Below are 24,234 nucleotides of genomic sequence, written 5' to 3' on the forward strand. Positions count from 1 at the left end.
AAAGTGTACCTCCAATTATTAAATGCATCCCAAAATTAAATGATACAAAAATGTCAGTGACATATAGAGAATAACTAAACTTTTTTATTTATTTATTTATTTATTTTTAATTGTCTCGCCTGGAAAATTATGAAACTTTGCAAATCACTTTATTAGGGGATTTGTTTTCCTTACTGTAAAAAAAAAAAAAAAGTTGCCACTAAACTACTACTTTTCCCCAGTCTATATACCTGCCTTTAGCTGCATTGATATCAGAACTAATTTGCAGTACAGACAATGGTGAAAGAGTCAACTCAGCAATGGTGTCTCACCTGTTCTGGGGATAAACTGCTGCAGGAGACTGGTCTGATAAGCGCAACACCCAAGAGGAGGGATAAACGCTCATCTGACCCTTTCACTGCCATTCACTTCAAATGAGTAAGTTGTGATATACATGCAGCTAAAGGCAGGCCAATAGACTGCTTGAGAACCACTTACACTGTTAGAAAAAAAAAAATGAAACGTTAGTTAGTCCCTAACAGTCATAATCTCAGGTGTAGGGTTTTAAAGATATAAGGTATGATATAACTGTATAGATTAATTTCTCATTTCAATAAAAAGGTATTGCAGTGTATTGTGCAAATGATCAAACAATCCCAACTTCCCTAGGGAGACTGAAAAATGTTAATTTACTATTTATTGTACTTATATAGTACTATCCTATTCTACAGCCCTTTACAGACATTATCACTGTCCCCATTGGGGCTCACAATCTAAATTTCTGTACCCTGAGGAAACCACGCAAACATACCAACTCCTTGCAGATGTTGTCCTTGGTGGGATTTGCACCCAGGATCCCAGCACTGCAATGTAACAATGCTAACAACTGAACCACCGTGCTGCTCATAAAGTTATTTACAAAAATTGGAATCATTGAATAAAAATAGGTTGCGTCTCAATTTTCCTATTATAAAAATAAGGCCACGTTTACTCATTTGGTTTTTGCTTCCAATCAGAAGAAAAGTTTAATAGAAATACGTGCACCATTTATGTATTTTTCACCCACTCCTGATTTTTGGCTTACAAATACTGAACAGGGCCTAAAAAATAGTATCATAATATTAACTTAACCCATAAGCTAATTGCTGTAAAGGAAAAAAACTGGCAATAAAAAATACATGTAGCCACAGACAAAAAAAAAGGCCTCGTACATATATGTGAATTGAAAAATGGAGCTGTTGGTCTACAAATTTTCACCATTTCATCCCACTTATCAGTACATTATATGGTTAAATGAATGGTGTCATTCAAATCTACAACTCATCCCACAAAACATAAGCCCTTATATGGCTATGTCAACGAAATAGGGTATAGCTCTGTAAACTGACTCCATTGGGAAGATGGGAAGGTTAATTAGGAATCCGGGTACATCCTGCAAATAGAGGTCTATAGAGAGGGCAGGAAGACTAGTCAGCTGCAGAGCAAGAGATGCACAGATGCTGCTAATGGTGCCACACTGAATTCACTGCTACACTGGTCATTACTGCTGTATGATGTCCTACATACTACTGCTTCTAATGGTGAGCTGCAGAGATTGTGGGTAGTATCTTCTCCATATGTTGCTTTGGGAGACGTCATGTCACCTACTTCCAGTCTATGGTGAGCATGTTTCCTAATCTGTCAGAGGATGAAAAGCAGTCTCATCTTGAGAGAGAGATTTTACATGGCACTTCAGAATAAATGAACATTCAGAGTGGAGAGGTTAGCCTAATAAGTGTAGTAAGAGGCATTGCATCATTGATTTACTAAAAAGCTGTGTCCCCCAATGAAGGCTCCAAGAAAGAGATTTTACGGTAAGAACCAAAAAATCCATCTTTTTTAATCGGAGGTACCCTTTTAAGGTTGTTTTATTTAAATTCTGTCAAGGACTTTAAGGCTGTGTGCACACGCTGCGGATTCCGCTGCGTTTCCGCAGCGGTTTTGGCCGCTGCGGACACGCAGCAGTTTTAGCTGCGGTGTACAGTACCATTCATTTGAATGGAAAAACAAAAACGCTGTGCCGACGCTGCGGAAAAAACCGCGCGGATTTGCTGCGGTTTTGAATCCGCAGAAAGAATTGCATGTCAATTCTTTCTGCGGAAACCGCTGCGGGTTCCTATCTCCACCATTGTGGAGATAGTGAATCCGCAGGACCAAACCGCAGGCAAAACCGCAGATAATCCGCAGGTCTTTGGACCTGCGGATTATCTGCGGTTTTTGCAAAATCCGTGCGGATTAATCCGCAGCGGAATCCGCAGCGTGTGCACACAGCCTAATAGAAATAATGCACAAAAAGAAATTGGACACCTGCTAAAAATCTTTAAATTCATTTGTACAACCTTATAGTTGTGACATCCCAAATTATTCAGCCTCTTCATTCTCCACATCAAACACTACAAAGACTACATGTATCTAATCAACTGCGCATTATAACGTGTAACAATGATCCTTATTGATCCCAAAAATTCTGACAGAACAACAGACATAATAAATAGATGTTAAACTGGTTGTGCTCATCCTAAAGACTGCTTAGAACCCTACCATTATTTATTTATTATGCTTTGCTTATATAGCGCTATCATATTCCACATAGGACATATGATGACTTAAAGGGGTTGTCCAGTCTGTGACTGCAGACTTATGAATTCCCCCAGCCCTGTGCACTGCGGGGATTCGCCTGTTTGAGTCAGGACTGGAGGGTATGTATGAGTTATACATAATCCTGGCCAGTGGGTGCGCCCTCATTTCCATACATTTCCTCATTTCCATACATTTGTATGTAGTGAAACAGCAACCTCTAGCCGGCCCAATGCCCACTGGATGGCCACGTCACTAGACGGGGCGCAGCCTCTCTCAAAGCAAGTGTATGGAGTGAAACCACGTGACCTCATATCTCTTAAAGAGAGCTGCCGCACTCCTCCAGTATCTGTGCACACTAATAGAAACGCTAACTGATTTTAGACTGTTCTCTCACATCAGCTGAACACTGTCAATCAAGATAAGGGACTGTCTTTAATATACAAATAGGAGGAGGGTGTAACGGTGCACCAAGTCATAGGCCACACCAAAGGTGTATCGAAGCGCCCTCGAGTGTATATTAAATATTTATGTTTATGCAGTTTAATTGGTATTTTTGGGGTGACAATAACTAACCCCTGAAAAATTAGTTGCTCCATTGGTCACTGCGATTCTACCATCTTGTATTTTTGTTTTAATTTTTTATAACGGTGTACTTGTCCTACGCTGCTACTACTACTAAGCTGCAGTTTCATACTGCAACTATTTTAGGCCTGATTTGATTGGACACTTGAACAGTTTAATACAATCTTTTTTTTTTTTTTTTTTTTTGTGTATATTTCTGTTTATCAAGATTTTTTTATAACCTTTTATATTTGTGGCTGTGTACTCATTATTGCTTGTTCATTTTTTGCAATTTAGATAAATGATATAACATTAAACTCAAGGTGGTTGAGTTGCTGTAGGCAGTCGGAAGCAAGCCACGTGAACACCTTTCTCTCCAGGGGAACTTGGAGATCCCCAAAACCTCCCTAAGGTTCTGAGAAGAGGCTGAAGACTGCTGGAATCTGTACTTTATGCTGTCTCGCTGTGCTTGTCACATGGACCCATTGCTTGACTAAGCAAATAATGTGTCAAATTGTCCAGTATTGTTGAGAAACCTTTTAAGCTTTTGTGGACTATACCTGGTCTCACTGTATCGCCCATCAGTGTAGTCTATGGACTTTATACATTGCGGGGGAATGCATTAAATCCTTCTATCCTACAAAGATATAGTAAGTTATAGGCAGAGAGTACCACTTTCTAGTGAGTATATAAGATAGATGCTAAGTAGCTTTTGCATCTTTCTTTGACATCCACAAAGGATTAACAGGCCATTTGATAAGGCAGACTAATCTTTGGCAAAATATAAGCTGCAAACACATGGGCAAAGCCAGATCTTTTTTTACAACTGTACAAACTAGTTGCATATAAAAATCTCATGGTGCTAAACAATAATGCTTTGAGTAATCAACTGTAAATCTTCCTGTTTTTTTAATTTTTTTTCTACAGAATCCAGACTCTAAAATGATGCAGATTAACTTGACTGGCTTTCTAAATGGTAAAAATGCTCGGGAGTTCATGGGAGAGTTGTGGCCCTTGCTTTTGAGTGCACAAGAAAACATTGCTGGTATTCCTACTGCATTTCTTGAATTAAAGAAAGAAGAAATAAAACAGAGACAGGTATGTGTAATTTTGAGGTATTTATTTTCACAGTTACTTATATCCGTACTTTCGGTAAGCTGGTTATACAAATCTGACCTGGCTGAGTTGTATAACTGTCTTATGTGTGGGAATCTCGCAACTTGCTTCATGACCACTAGTGAGTCATAAGAATTTATCGGGCTTGTTTCTTCCATGCCACCAGATATAATCTATTGCCAGCGGTGTCTGTCAATAATTTGCTCCCCTCTCCCTTAATGAAATAAACACGCAAGTGACTAGTCAGTAGAACATGCCTTTAGCTCTTTGTCTCAGCTTAAGGGCTTGTCGAGACAAGCGTGTAATACAGACATGTGGTGGTCGAGTAAAAATCAGACTTGATACGTGCCAATATAAATCATTAGGGCTGTTCAAATGTCTGTTTTTCACATGGCCTGAGTGTCTCTTTAAAAAAAATTTCAACACACACTGTTCTCTTCCATATTTTGGATGAGAATTGCCTATTCAAGTCTATGGTTTACTCCCCCCCTCAAAAAAAAAAAAAAAAAATCAGATCCCATACGTACATCCATATTGAATCTTATTTTTAATGCTAGATTTCCACTGTTAACATAAACTGTATTTAATCATATATACTTTAAATTGTTGATGTATAATTACCGATGCCACACCAATGTAAAATGCTGACTTGTGGATTGCAATACCGATGAAAATTGTCCGTTTTCTTGGTTAAAATCGGTCTATTTTTCTTAAGCTCATCTGAACCCGGCATTAGGAACAAATCTTTGTTTTCAATTTGACTGCTCATTCACTTGCATCTCAAGTGTGTGTATGCACCCATGCATTATAGTTTTAAAAAGATCAAATGAAAAATTTGTTTTAGGATTATGAAAGGTAATCATAAAAGAGAATAGTAAAGAAAAATATTTTTCTTTCTTGCTTCATTGGGGGACACAGGTTACCATGGGTGTATGCTGCTGTCGCTAGGAGGCTGACACAATGCAAAAAAGAAAAAATAGCTCCTCCTCAGCAGTATACACCTACCGGCAGGCACAAGGCAACTCAGTTTTTGGTTAGTGTTTGTAGGAGGCGGACCTGGATTTAACATCAGATCCGCAGTGTTTTTTCCTTCACTGGTCTGTCGGTAGGTGTATACTGCTGAGGGGGAGCTATTTTTTCTTATTTGCATATTGTCAGCCTCCTAGCGACAGCAGCATACACAACCTGTATCCCCCAATGAAGGCTCCAAGAAAGAGATTTTACGGCAAGTACCAAAAATCCCTCTCTTTATAGAGCCATACCTAAAATAATGTACACTGATTAGCTTTCTTCACGTCTATACCGACCCATATAATACATTTTTAATATAATTTATGATAAGTTTACTCTCACATAAAATCACTGATCTTTTTACTTTTGTGACTTCTAGATTGAGCAAGAGAAATTAGCATCTTTGAAGAAGCAGGATGATGACAGAGATAAAAGAGATCGATCTAGAAGTCCAAGAAGGTGATTTGCAATTCTTTTGTTGCTTGCTTCTATGCTTTTTAACGTGAGCCTGATATAAATCTCCTTTATTTAGGCGAAAATCTAGATCATCTTCACCAAGGAGAAGGTCATCCTCACCTCGCAGGAGGTCTCCTAGCAGAAGAGAGAGAAAGAGAAGTCCCTCTCATTCACCACGGCACAAGACAAAAAGTCCCAGTCCTTCTCCAGTTTTTGATAAAAGAGAGCCGGAAATCCAAGAACCTGAACCATCATCACTTAAAGTGAAGGAGCCATCTGTACAAGAGGCCACATCCTCTAGGTAACTATGAGAGAACTAATTCGAACACGGCTAGATATCTGTCGAAAAATAGAGTGGTTCACCAGGAATTCAATTTAATATTTTAGTTTTCAATTTTACTATCCTTTCTGCAATAACATGTTGGCATTCTATGTGATGATTACTGGTGTCGATGTGCTTGTCACGGGAATAGTTGTTTGAAATGGGTGGCTCTGCAGTGTAAGGAGTAGCAGTGGGAGTTAGTTAGGCTCAGTTACTGCAGTCTAACTGGACCTGACCTATTGTATCATTCCTGAACACCACCCAACACTGAAGGACAAATTAGGCAGCACTGACTTGAGTTCAGAAAATTTACTCCCATATAAGTATTTTAATAAGAATGATACAGGAAAGATGTATATCTTTGTACCGTGTTAGCCAGTGGATAGAAAAATATTCAGGATTGAGAGTCCTCAGTAGTTGATACCTTTTAATGGCTAACTGAAAAGATGGTAACACATTGCAAGCTTTCGAGACTACTCAGGTCTCTTCATCAGGCTAGCCTGATGAAGAGACCTGAGTAGTCTCGAAAGCTTGCAATGTGTTACCATCTTTTCAGTTAGCCATTAAAAGGTATCAACTACTGAGGACTCTCAATCCTGAATATTTTAATAAGAATGAAAACTTTAGCCAGCATCCCAATTGACATAGGGAAACTTGCTTAAGGCCACATTCAGAGGTGGCACATTTACCACCAGATCAAAAGTGGCCAGTTTTTATACTATTCCCACTATCCTATGTATGGTAATTCCAGAGATATGGGCCTTTTAAGTTGTTGCTAATTTTTGTGGTCTTAGTTAATGTGTTTGACAGGATTATCATGGGTCCTCCACGCTGATGCAATTTTGATGCAAGTAATATGGCACGCGACCATAGAGGCCGCCGATTAGCTCTTCTTTTTTTTGTTTCTCTTTCTTCCTAAAGATCTATATTGAAAACTTTCTTCTCTTCCAGTGACATAGTTAAGGTCTCCAAGCCTGATTCTGCACCAGATACCAAGGATGCATCACCAGAGCCAAATTCCCGGAAAATTAAAGAGAAAGAGCGACATCGTCACAGATCTCGTACACGTTCAAAATCAAAATCTCGTTCCCCTTCCCATTCTAGACCACGAAGACGACATCGTTCAAGATCCAGGTAGAATTTTTTTTTTTTCTATATATATTCCTTTTTTTTTCAGTTCTTTTAAGTTTTTTGGTTTGTCAATAGGATATTTATTATGTTGATCTTTATTCATTAATTATATAATAGGTCCTACAGCCCTAGAAGGCGACCTAGTCCACGTCGTAGGCCATCTCCTCGAAGGCGAAGCCCTCCTCGCCGAATGCCTCCACCACCTAGACACAAGAGAAGCCGAAGTCCAGTTAGACGGTAAGTATTTGATACTGTTCATGGTTACTCCTATTTACGGTGCAGAAGAATTTTGTCTGATGCAGGAACAGAAAAAAAAAGTTTCTTTTTTTTTCTATATTTGCATTGCAACCCCCCCCGTCCTCCCCCCAAAATTTACATTTTGCACAGTAATTTATATGTAACCCCCCCCCCCCCCCAAATCAACAGTAAACAAATAATACAACTTGTCTCTCATAAAAGAAAATGTCATACAGCCATGTCAATGTCACTGAAAAAAAAAAGCCTGCTGAAGTGAAAAAAAAATTGACTGACCATTAAGGTCTATTTAGGCCTGATCGCTAAGGGGATAATGTTAGTATTAGACAAGAGTTCTGTATGAGATAATAAGCTAATGATTTATTATATTCTTTACTAGCTTTTTATTGTTTAAAATATTTTTAATGGCTTTTTTTCTCTCAAACTCTCAGTGGGAGGCGTTCTTCAGCATCTTTATCTGGAAGTAGTAGTTCATCCTCTTCGTCCCGATCACCGCCGCCACCCCCTAAGAAGCAGCCCAAAAGAATTTCCTCCAGTCCTCCACGCAAGCCACGCCGCTCCTCTCCATCTGCTAGTCCTCCAAGGAGACGTTTCAGACCGTCTCCACTTCCAAGCCCACCACAGAAAAGGCGGTCTCCCTCGCCACAGCAGTTATCGCGTACAAGGAAGCCTAGAGGTTCTGTTTCACCTGCTCGCGCTTCAGGTAATCACAAACTATTGCCATAAAAGGACTTTTGTAATCTTTTGTATTCTGTGGATGAAGTTTTTTTGCTATCCTAATTTACATTAAACTTTTGTTGTGTTTTATTACAGCATCAAAACACAAAATTGTAGAGAAGCGGAAATCTCCTTCTCCTCCCCCAAAACCACGCAAAAGGGAAATATCAGAGTCTGGTAGGTCATGATACATTTGTTTAGTGTCACTCAAATCATCTATAACATTACAAATGAGCTCAATATTAAATACTGGCTGGTTCTGATTGGCCATGGTAGATGTTTCAGGTCCACTTTAACCCTTTCACCCCCAGATGTTTTTTGTTGTTGTTTTTTTATCCTCCCCTTCTTCCAAGCGTCATACCTTTTTTAAATTTATTTTCTCGTGTGACTTCCTTAGAAAGCGGGAAAAAAATTCCAAGTGCGTTGACATTGCAAAAAAAAAAAAAGTGCAATCGCACTTTCTTTATCGCCTTATTGGGGGACACAGAATACCATGGGTGTATGCTGCTGCTGCTAGGAGGCTGACACTATGCAAAAACAAGAAAATTAGCTCCTCCCCGGCAGTATACACCCACCGACAGGCACCAAGCACCTCAGTTTGTGCTTAGTGTCTGTAGGAGGCGGACCGGGATCTCCCCAGATCCGCAGTTATTAATCCAATTTTTCCTTTCAGGGTTTAGTTTGAACTTTTTAATCCTTCCTTCTTTTATCTTTTAGGTTTTTTCCGTTGGGAAACAGGGTATACTTATCACCCTGATTTCCTATATCATGCGGCTGAGCGAGCAGTGTGGTGTCACCCACATCGCAACTCTCAGTACCGCAGGCAGGACTTTTCCCTATCACCTTCCGGTGATAAGGGTTGTGGACAGGTGGCTGGTCCTTGCCGAATCCCCCTCCTCACCCCTCTCTCGGGACAGGGCTGAGAGGAAGACGGCGATCGCAGGTGGTTCAAGCCGTCTTCTGCAGGATGCGGGTACAGAGGACTCCCTTCCCCCCAGCGGCCTGCCGTTTCCCCGTGGGCCCCTGTGGTCATCCTCTTCAGGGACGTCAGGTAAGTGCCTGTACGTTCCCTCCGGCCCCGCATAGGCTTCAGTGCATGGGAGAAGTTGGACCTTGGGATTACAGGTCCACAGATTTTGAATCTCCCGCCCTTTCTGCCTGCCGCGCGCTCACACAGCTGTTTGCGTCCCTTCCCTTCCCCTTTTCTCGTCAGGGAGACTCTGGGGATCCCTTCACTCACCGCAGCAGCGTCGCAAGCAGGGGACCGCTGTCATACTGCTTCCTGAGCGCGGTATGTCGGGGTAGGCATGGGTTGCGGCGCCGTCACTTTCACTTTCCCTCAGCGAGGGGAATTTCTTTGCTCCCTCCTCCCTTCCTGAGCGCGCTCTTTTCAGCGCGCCTTTTCTAGCCCATCACAGGGCTTCTTTCTCTTTGAGATGCCAGCCTCCCCTTTCTGTCATGCCCTCTCCGTCGCTGTTAGCCAATCACGGCGCAGCCGCTAAGCTCCGCCCTCATCTTCCAGCACAAGGATTTCCTGGTTTTTCACTCCTTCCTGCGCTGCTTGGGGGACACTTCGGCGTTTCTTCTGCTGCTCGCACAGAATCTCGGTAGGCTCGGCTCTGGGACAGGGATTAGCTCTCCTCGGCAGTTATTCCCTAATATCTGCGGCCATTCAGTGCAGTTTACTTATGCCCAACCCTTCAGGGGATCTCTGCTTCAGGCCCACCGCTACCTATTACGCCTGTGCGCGCTGTAAAAAGAAGTGGGCATCGTGTCAGTCGTCCCCATTCTGCCCCCCCTGCAGTCCTTCCAATATGTCAGCATCTCAGGAACGCACAGAGTCCCGGGCGGAGGGCGCTCTTCCCTCCTCTCTCCCCCCGGAGTGGGCCGTTACTTTTGTCAAGTCAGAAACAGACTGTGACATTGTATCTCAGTCGCTGGTCCAGGTCTTAGAACGATTACCTCAGCTATCCTCAGCCACCTCTGCCCCGACCACCTCTCGGGGTGAGTCGTCCGCACCTGACCGCGACCTTCAGAGAGACAGACAGGGAAGGACTTCTAGGAAGCGGGCTCTGTCCACTTCGTCTTCGAGCTCGCAGGGCCCTTCCGCTCCCAGGCCTCCTTCTCCTTCCTCGGATGACAGCCTTCAGTCAGGCGATGATTCTCATTTGGAAGCTAGCTCAGAGGGGAACAGCGTTTCTAAAACGCGGGACATGGTCGATAGTCTTATTGCAGCTATCTTCCAAACACTAAAACTTAAACAGGATGAGGCTCCAGCTCAGGAAAGCTCGGTTCTCCTTAGACGAGCCAGACCTCCGTCCCGAACCTTTCCCAATCACAACGATTTCGATACTACCTTATCCAAACACTGGGAGCGCCCTGAGCAACGTTTCTCAGGCCGCAAGTATTTGGACGTTCTGTACCCCTTTGACGCAGAACTGCTTTCAAAGTGGTCCAAGGCTCCAGAGGTAGATCCTCCAGTATCCCGGATAGCCTCTAAAAAGGTGCTCTCTCTGCCAGACGGGGCATCGCTCAAAGATCCTACTGACAGGCAGATTGAATCTCTGGCTAAGTCCATCTTTGAAGCATCTGGCGCCTCTCTCTGCCCTATTTTCGCATCCGCCTGGGTGGCGAAGGTCATTTCCGCTTGGGCAAAAATTCTTCGCAGAGGCATCTTAGCGTCAGCTCCTCAAGACGAGTTGGCAGATCTTGCAGATCAGATTAACCAGGCGGGAAAATACCTTTTGGCTGCCTCCTTGGACGCGGCCGGCTGCGTAGCAAGGGCTAACAGCAACATAGTAGCTGTACGCCGAGTCCTTTGGCTAAAGTCATGGAATGCGGACACTACTTCGAAAAAGTCGCTTACCAATCTGCCATTCCATGGCTCTAGGCTCTTTGGAGCAAAGCTGGATCAGATAATTTCCGATGCCACTGGAGGTAAAAGTACTTCGCTTCCCCAGTCTCGACCAAAACGTCCCTTCAACAGAAGGGGGTTTCGACCATTCAGGCCCTTTCGTCCCTTCTCTGCCACGGAGAGAGCCACTCAACAGGATCGGCCGCCTGCCACCAGGGAGCGGGATCAGAGGAAACCTTCCTACAAACCCGCTCCTCGCTGGAGATCTAGAGGACAATATTCCAGATCTGCAGGAGCCAATTCCGGCAGATTTTCGTCTAAGTGACGGGTCACCCCCACCTGGAATTTCTTCCAGGGTGGGCGGCAGACTTTCCTTTTTCGCGGATGCTTGGCTGTCCGTTGTAGACGACGCTTGGGTCAGAGAACTCGTCGCATCCGGTTACAAAATCGAATTTGCTTCACTCCCGAACAGACGGTTTTTCCGGTCTCGGCCTCCGCGACAGCGGGCCCAGATTCCGTGTTTTCTGCAGGCCATTTCCTCCCTTCTTTCCGCCGGAGTCATTGTTCCCGTTCCCTCAGACGAACGGTTTTCCGGGTTCTACTCCAATCTCTTTGTAGTCCCGAAGAAAGACGGCTCTCTTCGTCCTATTCTGGACCTCAAATTGCTCAATCGCCACGTGAAGATTCTTCATTTCAGGATGGAGTCTCTTCGGTCGGTGATTGCTTCCATGGAGCCCGGGGAATTTCTCTGCTCGGTGGACATTCAGGATGCCTATCTGCACATTCCAATATGTGTGCAACATCAGAAGTATCTTCGATTTGCATTTCAGGGAGACCACTTTCAGTTCACAGCTCTTCCTTTCGGCCTGGCTTCAGCGCCCCGGGTTTTCACGAAGGTGATGGCGACCGTCATGGCCATCCTTCGCTCCAGAGGGATCCTCATCATCCCTTATCTGGACGATCTTTTGATCAAGGGTTCGTCTCGCCAGGACTGTCTCCGGAGCCTTCAGATAACCCTGGACACTCTCAGCCGCCTAGGTTGGCTGGTCAACAAGGAGAAGTCCATTCTGATCCCCACCCAGCGTCTGACTTTTCTGGGTATGGAATTCGACACGGAGCTAGCCCGTGTTTTTCTTCCAAAGGAAAAATTTACAACTCTGTCCAAGGGCATCAGAACTCTCAAGAGGCCTGCTCCCATTCCCATTCGGTTCTGCATGAAGGTCCTGGGGAAGATGGTGGCCTCCATGGAAGCATTGCCCTTTGCGCAGTTTCACCTTCGCCCCCTCCAGCTGTCTCTGCTTTCAGCCTGGGACAAGACCACGAGGTCCTTGGACCGTCCTATTCGGCTTCCTCTCAGAGTGAGGCAGTCTCTCACTTGGTGGCTACGGCCAGCGTCAGTTCTCCAAGGGAGGTCCTTCCTTCCGCCTCAGTGGCGAATCATCACCACCGATGCGCGCCTTCTAGGATGGGGAGCCGTGTTCCATCAGAAAGCGGCCCAAGGCCGCTGGAAGCCACAGGAGTCTCTCCTTCCAATCAATCTTTTGGAGATCAGGGCAATTTTCCTGGCCTTTCTTCACTGGCAGCCCCTCCTCTCCGGCAAGCCGGTCCGTATTCAGTCGGACAACGCCACGGCCGTGGCGTACATAAACCATCAGGGGGGCACGCGCAGCAAACAAGTAATGTCAGAAGTGGCCAAGATATTCCGCTGGGCAGAACGTTACGTTCCGACGATCTCCGCCGTCCATATTCCAGGGGTGGAAAATTGGGCAGCCGACTTTCTGAGTCGCCAGGGCCTAGCGTCCGGCGAATGGTCCCTGCACCCCGCGGTTTTCTCTCAGATATGCGACCGTTGGGGCACCCCGGATGTCAATCTCATGGCATCTCGGATGAACCACAAGGTGCCGCAGTTCGTAGCCAGGTCCAGGGACCCTCTAGCCGTCGCATGCGACGCACAGGTGACTCCGTGGTCCCAGTTTCAACTTCCGTATCTGTTCCCGCCTCTGGCATTGATCCCTCGGGTGGTCAAAAAGATAAAATCGGAAGGCGCACCAGTGATTCTAGTCGCTCCAGATTGGCCAAGACGGCCTTGGTACGCGGAACTGGTCAACATGCTCGCGGACGTTCCCTGGAGGCCTCCGGACCGTCCAGACCTTCTCTCGCAAGGCCCCCTTTACCACGAGAATTCTCAGTCTCTCAGTTTGACGGCATGGCCGTTGAGACCGCAATTCTGAAGGAATCAGGTCTGTCCAGTCAGGTTATTCAAACTATGATCAGAGCCAGGAAACCAGCCTCTTCCCGCATTTACTATAGGTACTGGAAGGCTTTTTTCCGTTGGTGCGATGATAAAAGAGTCTTCCCAATGTCCTTTTCTATCCCATCTATCCTAGGGTTTCTTCAGGCTGGGTTAGACGCAGGTCTGTCCCTCAGTACGCTCAAGGGCCAGGTTTCTGCTCTCTCTATCCTCTTCCAAAGAGAGCTAGCTTCTCTACCACAGGTCAAAACCTTTCTACAAGGGGTTTCCCACGTGGCTCCCCCTCATCATTCGCCAATAGACCCGTGGGATCTCAACCTCGTCCTTAGCGCGCTCCAGAAGGCGCCGTTCGAGCCTCTCCAGGACATTCCTTTGTCCCTTCTCTCTTGGAAGGTCACCTTTTTGATCGCCATTTCATCCATCAGAAGAGTTTCTGAATTGGCGGCCTTGTCATGTCGTTCCCCTTACCTCATTCTCCATCAGGACAAAACCGTCCTCAGGCCCGTTCCTTCTTTTCTTCCAAAGGTGGTTTCCGCTTTCCATATCAATGAGGATATCGTCCTTCCTTCTTTTTGTCCGGCTCCATCTCGTCCTCTTGAGAAGTCTCTCCACAAACTGGACGTAGTTAGAGCCCTGCGTGTCTATCTTGCCAGGACCTCTTCCTTTCGTCTGTCCGATTCCTTGCTGATCATCTCTGAAGGTCGCCAGAAGAGCCTTCTGGCTTCCAAATCCACGATCACTCGCTGGATTCTTTCTACCATTCTGGAAGCGTATCGTCTTCAGGAAAAGCGGCCCCCTCCGGGAGTAAGAGCTCATTCCACCCGGGCTGTGGCGGCTTCGTGGGCTGCTCGTCACCAGGCCTCGGCCATGCAAATTTGCAAGGCTGCAACCTGGTCATCTTTGCACACCTTCACGAGGTTCTACAGGGTTCATACCCAGGCTTCGTCTGATGCTGTGGTTGGTAGGAAGGTTCTGCAGGCGGCGGTGGCTCACCGGCCGACCTGAGCCTTTTGGTTACTTTCGTTCCTTTTTGCTGTTCCCACCCTTGGGACTGCTTTCGGACGTCCCATGGTATTCTGTGTCCCCCAATAAGGCGATAAAGAAAGATGGATTTTTGGTTCTTAACGTAAAATCTCTTTCTTGGAGCCTTCATTGGGGGACACAGCACCCTCCCTGTTTTAAGTTGTACCGTGTTGGGTCTTAGAGTCCCTTGTTGGGTTGGTACATATGGTTCGAGTTTTTCTCGTTGCTTCTCCTACTGCTTTTTCACCAACTGAGGTGCTTGGTGCCTGTCGGTGGGTGTATACTGCCGGGGAGGAGCTAATTTTCTTGTTTTGCATAGTGTCAGCCTCCTAGCAGCAGCAGCATACACCCATGGTATTCTGTGTCCCCCAATGAAGGCTCCAAGAAAGAGATTTTACGTTAAGAACCAAAAATCCATCTTTTTTCATTTACCATGTTCACTATATGATAAAGCTGACCTGGCAGTATGATTTTACAGGTCAGAACCAGTACGCAGATACCAAACCTGTGTTAAATGGTGAAGCTAATGTTCAAATTTGCAAGAAAATTTTTTTGCTTTTGTCGCCTTTTTGCAAGACCCGTAATATTTTTTATTTTTCGGGATCTGGGGTTGTGTGAAGATTTATTTTTTGTGCCCTGAGCTAACGTTTTTACTGATTCCATGTTGGGGTAGATTCAGTTTTTTGATGGCTTTACTCTGTCGCCTCATTGGGGGACACAAGACCTTGGGTGTTATGCTTTCTGTCCACTAGGAGGCGACACTATGCTTAATCTGAAAAAGATTTGGCTCTGGCTCCTCCTCCACAGTATACACCACCTCAGTTTTTGCTTAGTGTCGCAAGGAGGCACACCATAAGAAGATTCTTCTTGACACAGATGAAGAAAAGAGGGTCTCTCTGAGACTCCCGGCATGGCTCCCTCCTCGGTCCTCTTTTTAGCGGTACCCGGTTGAGGTAGAGATGGCTCTTCCCCATGTCGCTCCCTCCCCAGCCCTTCGGGTGCATGGTTCGAGGTCGAGAACCCCCTCCTTCCCCAGGCCCTGGGCTTTTTGGGTTGAGGCTGAGGTGAGGAAGAATTCCTCCTGATGGCGGTGAAGCGCCCTCCCTAACCCCCTCTAGGGATGTTAGGTTGAGATGCCACAGGTAGGAGCTGCGTTCGCAGCGCTAACTTTATTGTAGCCCCAGCACTGCTGTGGTCTGCTATGGGGCCGGGGGCTGTCATATTTGGGCCACAGTATGCAGGGATTCCTGTCCCTGCGGCAGCGTCAGCCCTCTAGAGGGGTCAAAAAGACGCTTCACAGGGTTGCGCTGCGTATATAGGGGCGTCCGGGCGATATGGCACTCATCGGGGGGGGGGGTTTGGTTCGTTTTCCGCCCCCCTCCGGACTACCGCGCCGCTCTGGAGCCCTTCCCGGGCAGGATTTTGTACTTTAGTCCGTGGCTTCGGCCTAAGCCGAAGCCGCCGCCCTTGTTACCGCCCCCGGCCTGCCCCCCTGGATGATGATAATGACGCTGCACAGCGTCATACAGGGGCCGGATCGAGCCAGGAAGGCGCGGTTTTGCCTGGCTGCGCGCCCTTTTTCTGCTCTCCGCCCCTCCTCCCTCCCACCTCTTTACCTCAGGGAAGACAGCAGCGCTGCTATATTACTCAAGAACGCTGCACAGTCTCCAGGGGGTGCAGAACCGAAGTTTTTCTGCTGGCGCCGGATCTAGGAGCACACCGGTGGGGTAAGGCACAGCAGGATATTATTCTGCTGTGGACGCAGACTCCCTATAGGTTCCCTATAGCGCTCCTCTGCATAGCCACCCCTGTAAGGTTTTTGGTCAGAATAACCTGCCGGCACTCAGTGCACTATGTCGGTCTCCAGGTCCGAAAGAAGAAAAGAGAAAAAAAAAAAAACAGGTTTATCTGCTGTTACTCAGTCTGTTCAGCCTGCAAAGCCAATATTCCCAGTGGCAACATGCACCGTACTGCTAGAGTTGTTCCCAAAAAGCTGGGTCAGTGCCCCAAGAGGCTCCTGTCACTGTTTCAACTCCACTGACATGCCGGTATGGGCCGCATCTATGTCACAGTCCATAGATACGCTGACTTCCACATTGCTTCAGGCTATGCAGGGTCATATCCCAGCTATAAGCGGACAGGCAGCCCCTGGCAATGCTAGTAGTGAACGGCCCCATAGGTCACGTTCAGCTACGTCCTCCCATGGCTCACGGTCGTCCCGCTCTAGGCAGAGACACCGTAATTCTAGGTCTCCTAGACCGTCTCGTTCCAGAGACGGGCGCAGCAGATCTCCACAGAGATCTTCGGGCATGGAAAAGCGGCGGTCCAGATCTCCCTCCAGGCAACGCCTCAGCGATGCGCAGGATTCAGAGGGCATCTGTGACTCCGAATCAGAAAAGAAACATAGGAGTCTCAGGCTCCTTATCCTCCTAGCAATACAGCGCTAGTTGAGGACATTATCACTTCTATTCATCGGGTGCTGGTTTTATCTGATGCTCCCCAAGAACCCCCAAAACATAAGATCTGTTTTGAGGGGCCTCTGAAGTCCCTAAAGTTTTTTTCTGATCACCCAAGCTTTCAGGACATCCTTGATAAGCATTTTTCGCAGCCTGCCAAAAAATTCGCCAACCGTAAAAAAAGGGCTAGATACTCTTTTTTCTCAAAAAGACCAAGAAGTGGACAGATCCACCGGAAATCGATCCCCCTATCTCTAAGCTTGCAGCACAGTCTCTCCTCTCACTGCCAGATAGCTCAACCCTGAAGGATACAGCAGATCGGCAGGTTGAGCGCATGGCTCGTTCAATTTTTGAGGCTGCAGGAGCCTCCCTGGCTCCCACGTTCACCTCAACATGGGCAGCCATGGCCATTCTGGAATGGGCCAAAAGATTGCAGGAGAACCTCCAAAAGTCTGCTCCTCAGATGTTCGATCAACTAGTTCAGATAGTGGTGGTGGCAGATTACATACGCCTTGCAGCTTTTGATTCTGTAAGAGGCGTAGCAGGTATAGCAGCGAATGTAATTACAATCAGACGTATCCTCTGGCTGTGAGAATGGGAAGCGGACGCGTCTTCAAACAAGCCTCTTACGGATCTCCCGTACATCAGTGGGAGATTTTTTTGGGGGAAAAAATTAGACACGATGATTTCCAATGCCACGGGGGGTAAGAGTACCTTTCTTCCCCAACCGCAACCTAAACGTACGTTTAAGCGACGTAACCAGGCTAGGTTCCGGTCTTTTCGGAGCTCCTCAGGCTAGGCCGCTTCACGTCCTTCACAGAATTACAACCGTTCCCCCTCACAGGGACCACCAAAGGACAGCACAGAGGACGGACAAGAATTGGCGGTCAACATCAGGCCAGGCAAAGCCCAAAGGAGGGAAATTCCAGAATTTCTCCTCGTCATGACTCACGAAATACGGAAGACACCCCACCTGTAGGCGGTCGACTTTTAATCTTTCAGCAAGTCTGGCTGCCTATTACAGAGGACAGGTGGGTCAAGGAAATAGTGTCTCTCTCTCCTTCAAGCAGGAGTCATAATACGGGTTCCCGAAAACGAGAGATTCCGAGGACTCTACTACAACCTATTCGTGGTTCCCAAAAAGGGAGGCAGCGTTCGGCCAATTCCTGGACCTAACGCAACTCAAAAAGTTTGTAAGAGTTCGGCAGTTTCGCATGGAGTCCCTTCGATCCATCATTGCGGCTATGGAACAGGGAGAATATCTCGCCTCCATAGACATACAAGAGGCATACCTGCACATCCCTATTGCTCCTGCTCATCAAAGATCTCTCAGGTTCACAATAGGGCAGAATCAGTACCAGTTCGTGGCTTTGCCTTTCGGATTAGCCACGGCTCCCAGAACATTCACCAAGGTTATGGCAGCCACCATGGATGTCCTACACTCCAGAGGCATAGTGGTCGTCCCATGTCTGGATGATCTACTCATCAAGGCACCTACTGTCAAAGACTGCGAAGACAGCGTCTCGATCACGATCAACACACTAACTCGTCTAGGCTGGCTAGTCAACTTTAAGAAGTCGTCAACTACCCCCGAGTCAGTCACTGATCTTCCTAGGGATCCTATCCGATACCTCTAGGGGTCTGGTACACCTTCCCAAGGACAAGGTACAAGCTATCCGCTGTGCAGTTCGCATGTTAATCCACATACCTTGCCGATCTCTTCGGTTTGCCAGGAGACTCCTTAGCAGGATGGCAGCAGCAATGGAGGTGGTACCATTTGCCCAGTTCCACCTCAGACCTCTTCAACTAGCCATTCTCAGATCCTGGGACAGGAACCCTTTCTCCCTCGAAAGGGAGTTCCGACTGACGGAGTCAACCAGGAAATCACTGTACTGGTGGCTCAAACCACCCGTACTGGCCAAAGGAAAATTCTTTCTTCCCAGTCGATGGAAAGTCCTGACCACCGATGCGAGTCTAACAAGATGGGGTGCAGTGCACCTACTGCACAGGGCACGTGGTCTCCAATAGAAGCGACCATGCCCATCAACATTCTGGAGATACGAGCTATCTTCCTGGCGCTAAAAGTTTTTTGCCATCTGCTGAAGGCCTCTCACATCAGAGTGCAGTCGGACAATGCCACGACAGTGGCATATGTGAACCACTAAGGTGGGACTCGCAGTGCCCAGGCAATGAGAGAAGTGGCACGTCTCCTTCGCTGGGCAGAAAACAAGAAATCAGTACTCTCAGTGGTCCACAATCCGGGTGTGGACACCTGGGAAGCCGAGTACCTCATCAGACAGGAAATGGACTCGGGGGAGTGGTCTCCATCCCAAAATCTTTCGTCGGATCTGTTATCGCTGGGGGACTCCGGACGTGGACCTAATCGCATCTCATCTCAATGCCAAGGTCTCCATTTTCATGGCAAGGACACGCGGTCCGAGGTTGCTCGGGGCGGATGCCCTGCTTCAGGACTGGACTCAGTTCCAGCTTCTGTACATTTTCCCACCTCTTCCCCTGATGGCCAGAGTCATGAGGAAGATCAAACAGGAAGGAGTTCCGACCATCCTAATTGCGCCGGACTGGCCCAGACGTACATGGTACGCCGACATCCTTCAGCTTACAGCAGACACCCCTTGGCGTCTTCCAGACCGTCCCGATCCCCTGTCTCACGGCCTGTTCTACCACCAGAATTTAGGGACTCTCAATTTGACGGCGTGGTCCTTGAAACCTGGGTATTAACCCAGGCAGGGTTTGCTCCAGACGTCATTAGAACCATGATCAGGGCACGGAAACCAGCTTCCGCCAAGGTTTATTATCGTACCTGGAAAACGTATTTTACTTGGTGCGACTCTCGCGGGCGAATTCCGTTCCCTTACTCTCTTCCGAAAGTTTGTGGTTTCCTTCAATCAGGTCTGGACGCCGGCCTATCCTTAGGATCGCTTAAGGGTCAGGTGTCAGCGCTTTCAGTGCTCTTTCAGAAGCGTATTGCTAACAAACCACAAGTCAGGACGTTTCTTCAGGGAGCCTCCAGATTGGTCCCTCCTTACAGACGTCCACTGGATACGTGGGACCTTAATTTGGTCCTAACTGCTCTACAGGCACCTCCTTTTCAACCTCTTAAGGAAGTTCCACTTCGAGTTTTATCACAAAAGGTGGTCTTCCTCGTGGCAATCACCTCGCTACGCAGGGTGTCTGAGCTGTCAGCGCTCTCCTGCAAACAGCTTTTCCTATTCTTCCACCAGGACAAGGTGGTTCTCCGTACAGTTCCATCCTTCCTTCCAAAGGTTGTGTCTGATTTCCACCTCAATGAGGGCAACTCATTACCGACCCTTTGCCTGGCTCCGGTTCATAGAGTGGAGAGGGCCCTGCATACTCTTGACCTTGCCAGGGCATTGCGTATGTGTGTGTCTAGGACTCCACCCTTCCGGAAGTCTGATTGCTTTTTTTCCTTATTCCAGAAGGCATTCGCAGGGGTTTACCGGCTTCAAAAGCTTACCCTTGCCAGGTGGATCAGGTCCACCATCCATGACGCCTACCGCCTAAACAATTCTCCTATTCCAGCCGGTATCACGGCACATTCCACACGGGCGGTAGGAGCCTCCTGGGCCATTCGACGCCAGGCTTCAGCACAACACGTGTGTAAAGCGGCCACTTGGACTAGCTTACACACGTTCACAAAACAATACAGTGTGCATACTCAGTCCTCAGTGGAAGCGAGTCTGGGTAGACGGGTACTGCAGGCGGCAGTGTCCCAAGTCTAGGGACCTGTCAGCACAATATTCGTCCATTGCTTCCCACCCAGGGACTGCTTTGGGACGTCCCAAGGTCTTGTGTCCCCCAATGAGGCGACAGAGTAAAGGAGATTTTTGTGTACTCACCGTAAAATCTCTTTCTCTTAGCCTCTAATTGGGGGACACAGCTCCCACCCTGTTGCCCTTGCGGGCTGTTATTATGTTGGGTACTCATATTGTTCCTTGAGCTGTACATAGTAGCCTTTGTTTATAGGCTTGGTTATGTTGGATTTGTTATCTCCTCCTACTGCTTGGGTACAAAAACTGAGGTAAGGCGGATGCCGCCCAGGGGTGTATACTGTGGAGGAGGAGCCAGAGCCAAATCTTTTTCAGATTAAGCATAGTGTCGTCTCCTAGTGGACAGAAAGCATAACACCCAAGGTCTTGTGTCCCCCAATTAGAAAGAGATTTTACGGTGAGTACACAAAAATCTCCTTTTTTTTAATTAGGCAAAAGGGGGGGTGGTGATTTGAATTTTTTTTTTTTTTTCATATTTTTATACTTTTTTACCTTCACTTTTATACTGTATTTAATAGTCCTCTTAAGGAGACATGAAGCTGCGATCATCTGATCGCTTGTGCTCTACAAGCAGTGCTGCACTACTACGTATAGCTAAAATCACAATCTCTTATGAACGCCAGCCACTGACTGGCTTTTACACGAGGATCGTAATGACAGGCACGGGGATCCTCAGCAGAGCCCTGTGGGCACTCCACGATCACGTTATGGGCGTGCCTTTGGGAGCGTGGAACAATACACCCTCTCTGGCGTGTGGAGCGAATAAAGGCACGTGATGACTGATTAGATCAGCCATTATATGCGGGGAAAGATGTGGGCGTGCAAGCCCGCATCAAAATCAGGGACACGACTTTTGACGTACGGGCATGTCAAAAGTGGTGACACTGTTAAAGGTAGTCTGTTATCGGAAAATGACCTATTGTTAAAATCACTTTTTCTGTGTGCATATATTAAAAAAAAATTGGCTATAATGTTTTGTTTTATCATATCAAGATATATTAACCCCTTCATGACCGGAGCTTTTTTTCAATGTTTGTTTTTCGCTCCCCTCCTTCCCAGAGCCATAACTTTTTTTTATTTTTTCGTCATTATGGCCATGTGAGGGCTTATTTTTTGCGGGACGAGTTGTGCTTTTGAATGATATCACTGGTTTTAGCATGTTGTGTACTAGAAAATGGGAAAAAAATTCCAAGTGTGAAATTGCAAAAAAAGTGCAATCCCACACTTGTTTTTTTGCTTGGCTTTTTTGCTAGGTTCAATAAATGCAAAAACTGACCTACCATTATGATTCTCCAGGTCATTAAGAGTTCATAGACACCAAACATGTCTTTGTTCTCTTTTATCTAAGTGGTGAAATAGATTCCAAAGTTTGCTAAAAGAAAAAAAATGTGCAATTTTCCGAGACCCGTAGCGTCTTCATTTTTTTGTGATCTGGGGTCGAGTGAGGGCTTATTTTTTGAGGGCCGAGGTGAAGTTTTTAATGATACCACTTACCGTATATACTTGAATATAAGTCGAGATTTTCAGCCCAAAAAATTGGGCTGAAAGTCCCCCTCTCGTCTTATACTCGAGTCATATACAAAGGGGGTCGGAGGGGGCGTACGTGTCAGGTCATACTTAGCCGTCCTGACGCTGTGTCTTGAGCCCCCAGCTTCTCCCCGTGCGCTCTCTTCCTGCCTTCAGCGGTCACGTGGTGCCGCTCATTAAAACTCATGAATATGCGCATATTCATGAGTTTTAATGAGCGGTACCACATGACCGCTGAAGGCAGGAAGAGAGCGCGCGGAGAAGCTGGGGGCTCAACACACAGCGTCAGGACGGGTTAGTATAGCGATACTCACCTGTCCTGCTTCCATCGCTGCTTGCTGCTGTCTGTCATCGGTCAGTGACTTCAGACAGCAGAGGGCGCGGTGACGTGGTTAGTGCGCTCCGCGCCCCCTGCAGTCTGAACGTCACTGACTGATGACGTGGCAGATAGCGGTGAGCAGCCATGGACGCAGGACAGGTGAGAATCTGACACCCAGCGACGGAGAGGTGAGTATGTCATTTTTTTATTTTTACATGCAGCAGCAGCATGGGGGCAGCATATGGGGGAACAATCTATGGAGCTTCTTATGGGGGCAGCATATGAGGGAACAATCTATGGCGCTTCTTATGGGGGCAGCATATGGGGGAATAATCTATGGAGCTTCTTATGGGGGGCAGCATATGGGGGAATAATCTATGGAGCTTCTTCTGAGGACACCATATGGGGAATAATCTATGGAGCATTTCCCACCCTAGACTTATACTCGAGTCAATAAGTTCTCCCAGTTTTTTGTGGCAAAATTAGGGGGGTCGACTTATACTCGGATCGACTTATACTCGAGTATATACGGTATGTGCAGATACGTTCTTTTGATCGCTCGTTATTGCATTTTAATGCAATCTCACGGCAACCAAGAAAACTTAATTCTGGCATTTTGAATTTTTTTCTCACTACGATGTTTAGCGATCGGGTTAATCCTTTTTTTTTACTGATAGATCGGGCGATTCTGAACACGGCGATACCTAATGTGTATGTGATTTTTTTTTTTTTTTAATAGTTTTATTTTGATTGGGGCAAAGAGGGGGTGATTTGAACTTTAAGTTTTTTTTTTTTTTTGTTTTTTTTTACTTTTGGCATTGCTTCAATAGCCTCCATAGGAGGCTTGAAGCATGCACAACCCGATCGGCTCTGCTACATGTGGACGATGAGCAGATCGCCCATGTGTAGCAGATTTACTGCAGTGTTTTGAGCATGGGGGTCGGCGATGAGCTCACTTTCGGCCCGACGGCCGGAAGCGCTAGTTAAATGCCCGCTGTCGGCGCTTGACAGCGGAATTTAACTAGTTAATAGGCACGGGCGGATGACGATTCCGCTCGCGCCTATTGCAGGCACATGTTAGCTGTTCATAACAGCTGAAATGTTGCGGCTTTGAGATGGGCTCACCGCTGGAGCCCACCTCAAAGCAGGGGAGTCTGACTGCTGACCTACTATCCCGTCAGCAGTCAGAGAGGGGTTAAAATAGTCACTCAGACTTTACTTTTAAAACTCATATTTCCTGTTCTCTATCTGGAAGAGTTTCCAGCAAGACTCCACATCATCAGAGACTGGTAACACCTTGTGGACTCGTGCAAATGACTCTATAACTTGGACAAGTGCTGTCTGTCGTTTTGACAGCTAGCACTTGTCCACATGTTATTCTATGAGGCTGTGCACATGTCTGATTTTTAATTTTTTTTTTTTCCCTTGGATCGAGAAAAAAATTGCAGCATGCTTTTGCAATAAACGGATGGCACTTGCCCATTTATGTCTATGGATCCGTGGAAAATGACATCAGAGTGCGGTCAGATTTTCACAGACGGACTGAATGAAAAAGAGAGAACTTTTTTTTTTTTAATTCTCCACATCTGAAAGTCTGCTCAGCGTAATGGGACTTGAGGCACGGCTGATACTCCCCATCCAGCAATCCCAATAGTTGTCACAGCTGACCCTGCACTCACTTCCTACACAATGCTTTTTGCACAGGCTCATTAGATGCTTCAATACAAAATATAGGGTCTGGATCCAGCCAATGTGACTATTGTACGTATATCCTGAAACTTGTGACACTGGCATGTGTGTTTTTTTGTTGTTGTTTTTTTGTTACTGG

The 24,234-nt window shown here is 46.7% G+C and overlaps 1 protein-coding gene across 4 annotated transcripts in view; it reads left to right on the forward strand.

Annotated features, from left to right (window-relative positions):
• Positions 1-24,234, forward strand: part of SRRM1 (serine and arginine repetitive matrix 1) — a 101,602-nt gene that overhangs the window by 36,197 nt on the left and 41,171 nt on the right. For all 4 annotated transcript variants that reach the window (XM_073572409.1, XM_073572418.1, XM_073572426.1 and 1 more), the window contains 7 exons: positions 4,087-4,257; positions 5,666-5,745; positions 5,819-6,043; positions 7,016-7,198; positions 7,313-7,432; positions 7,882-8,153; positions 8,264-8,344. In XM_073572409.1, the coding sequence (XP_073428510.1) occupies positions 4,087-4,257; positions 5,666-5,745; positions 5,819-6,043; positions 7,016-7,198; positions 7,313-7,432; positions 7,882-8,153; positions 8,264-8,344 (1,132 nt within the window). The remainder of the gene's footprint in view (positions 1-4,086; positions 4,258-5,665; positions 5,746-5,818; positions 6,044-7,015; positions 7,199-7,312; positions 7,433-7,881; positions 8,154-8,263; positions 8,345-24,234) is intronic.

The sequence above is a fragment of the Dendrobates tinctorius genome, unplaced genomic scaffold (assembly GCF_039654945.1).
Source record: "Dendrobates tinctorius isolate UK_male_01 unplaced genomic scaffold, ASM3965494v1 ptg000007l, whole genome shotgun sequence".
Classification (NCBI taxonomy): domain Eukaryota; kingdom Metazoa; phylum Chordata; class Amphibia; order Anura; family Dendrobatidae; genus Dendrobates; species Dendrobates tinctorius.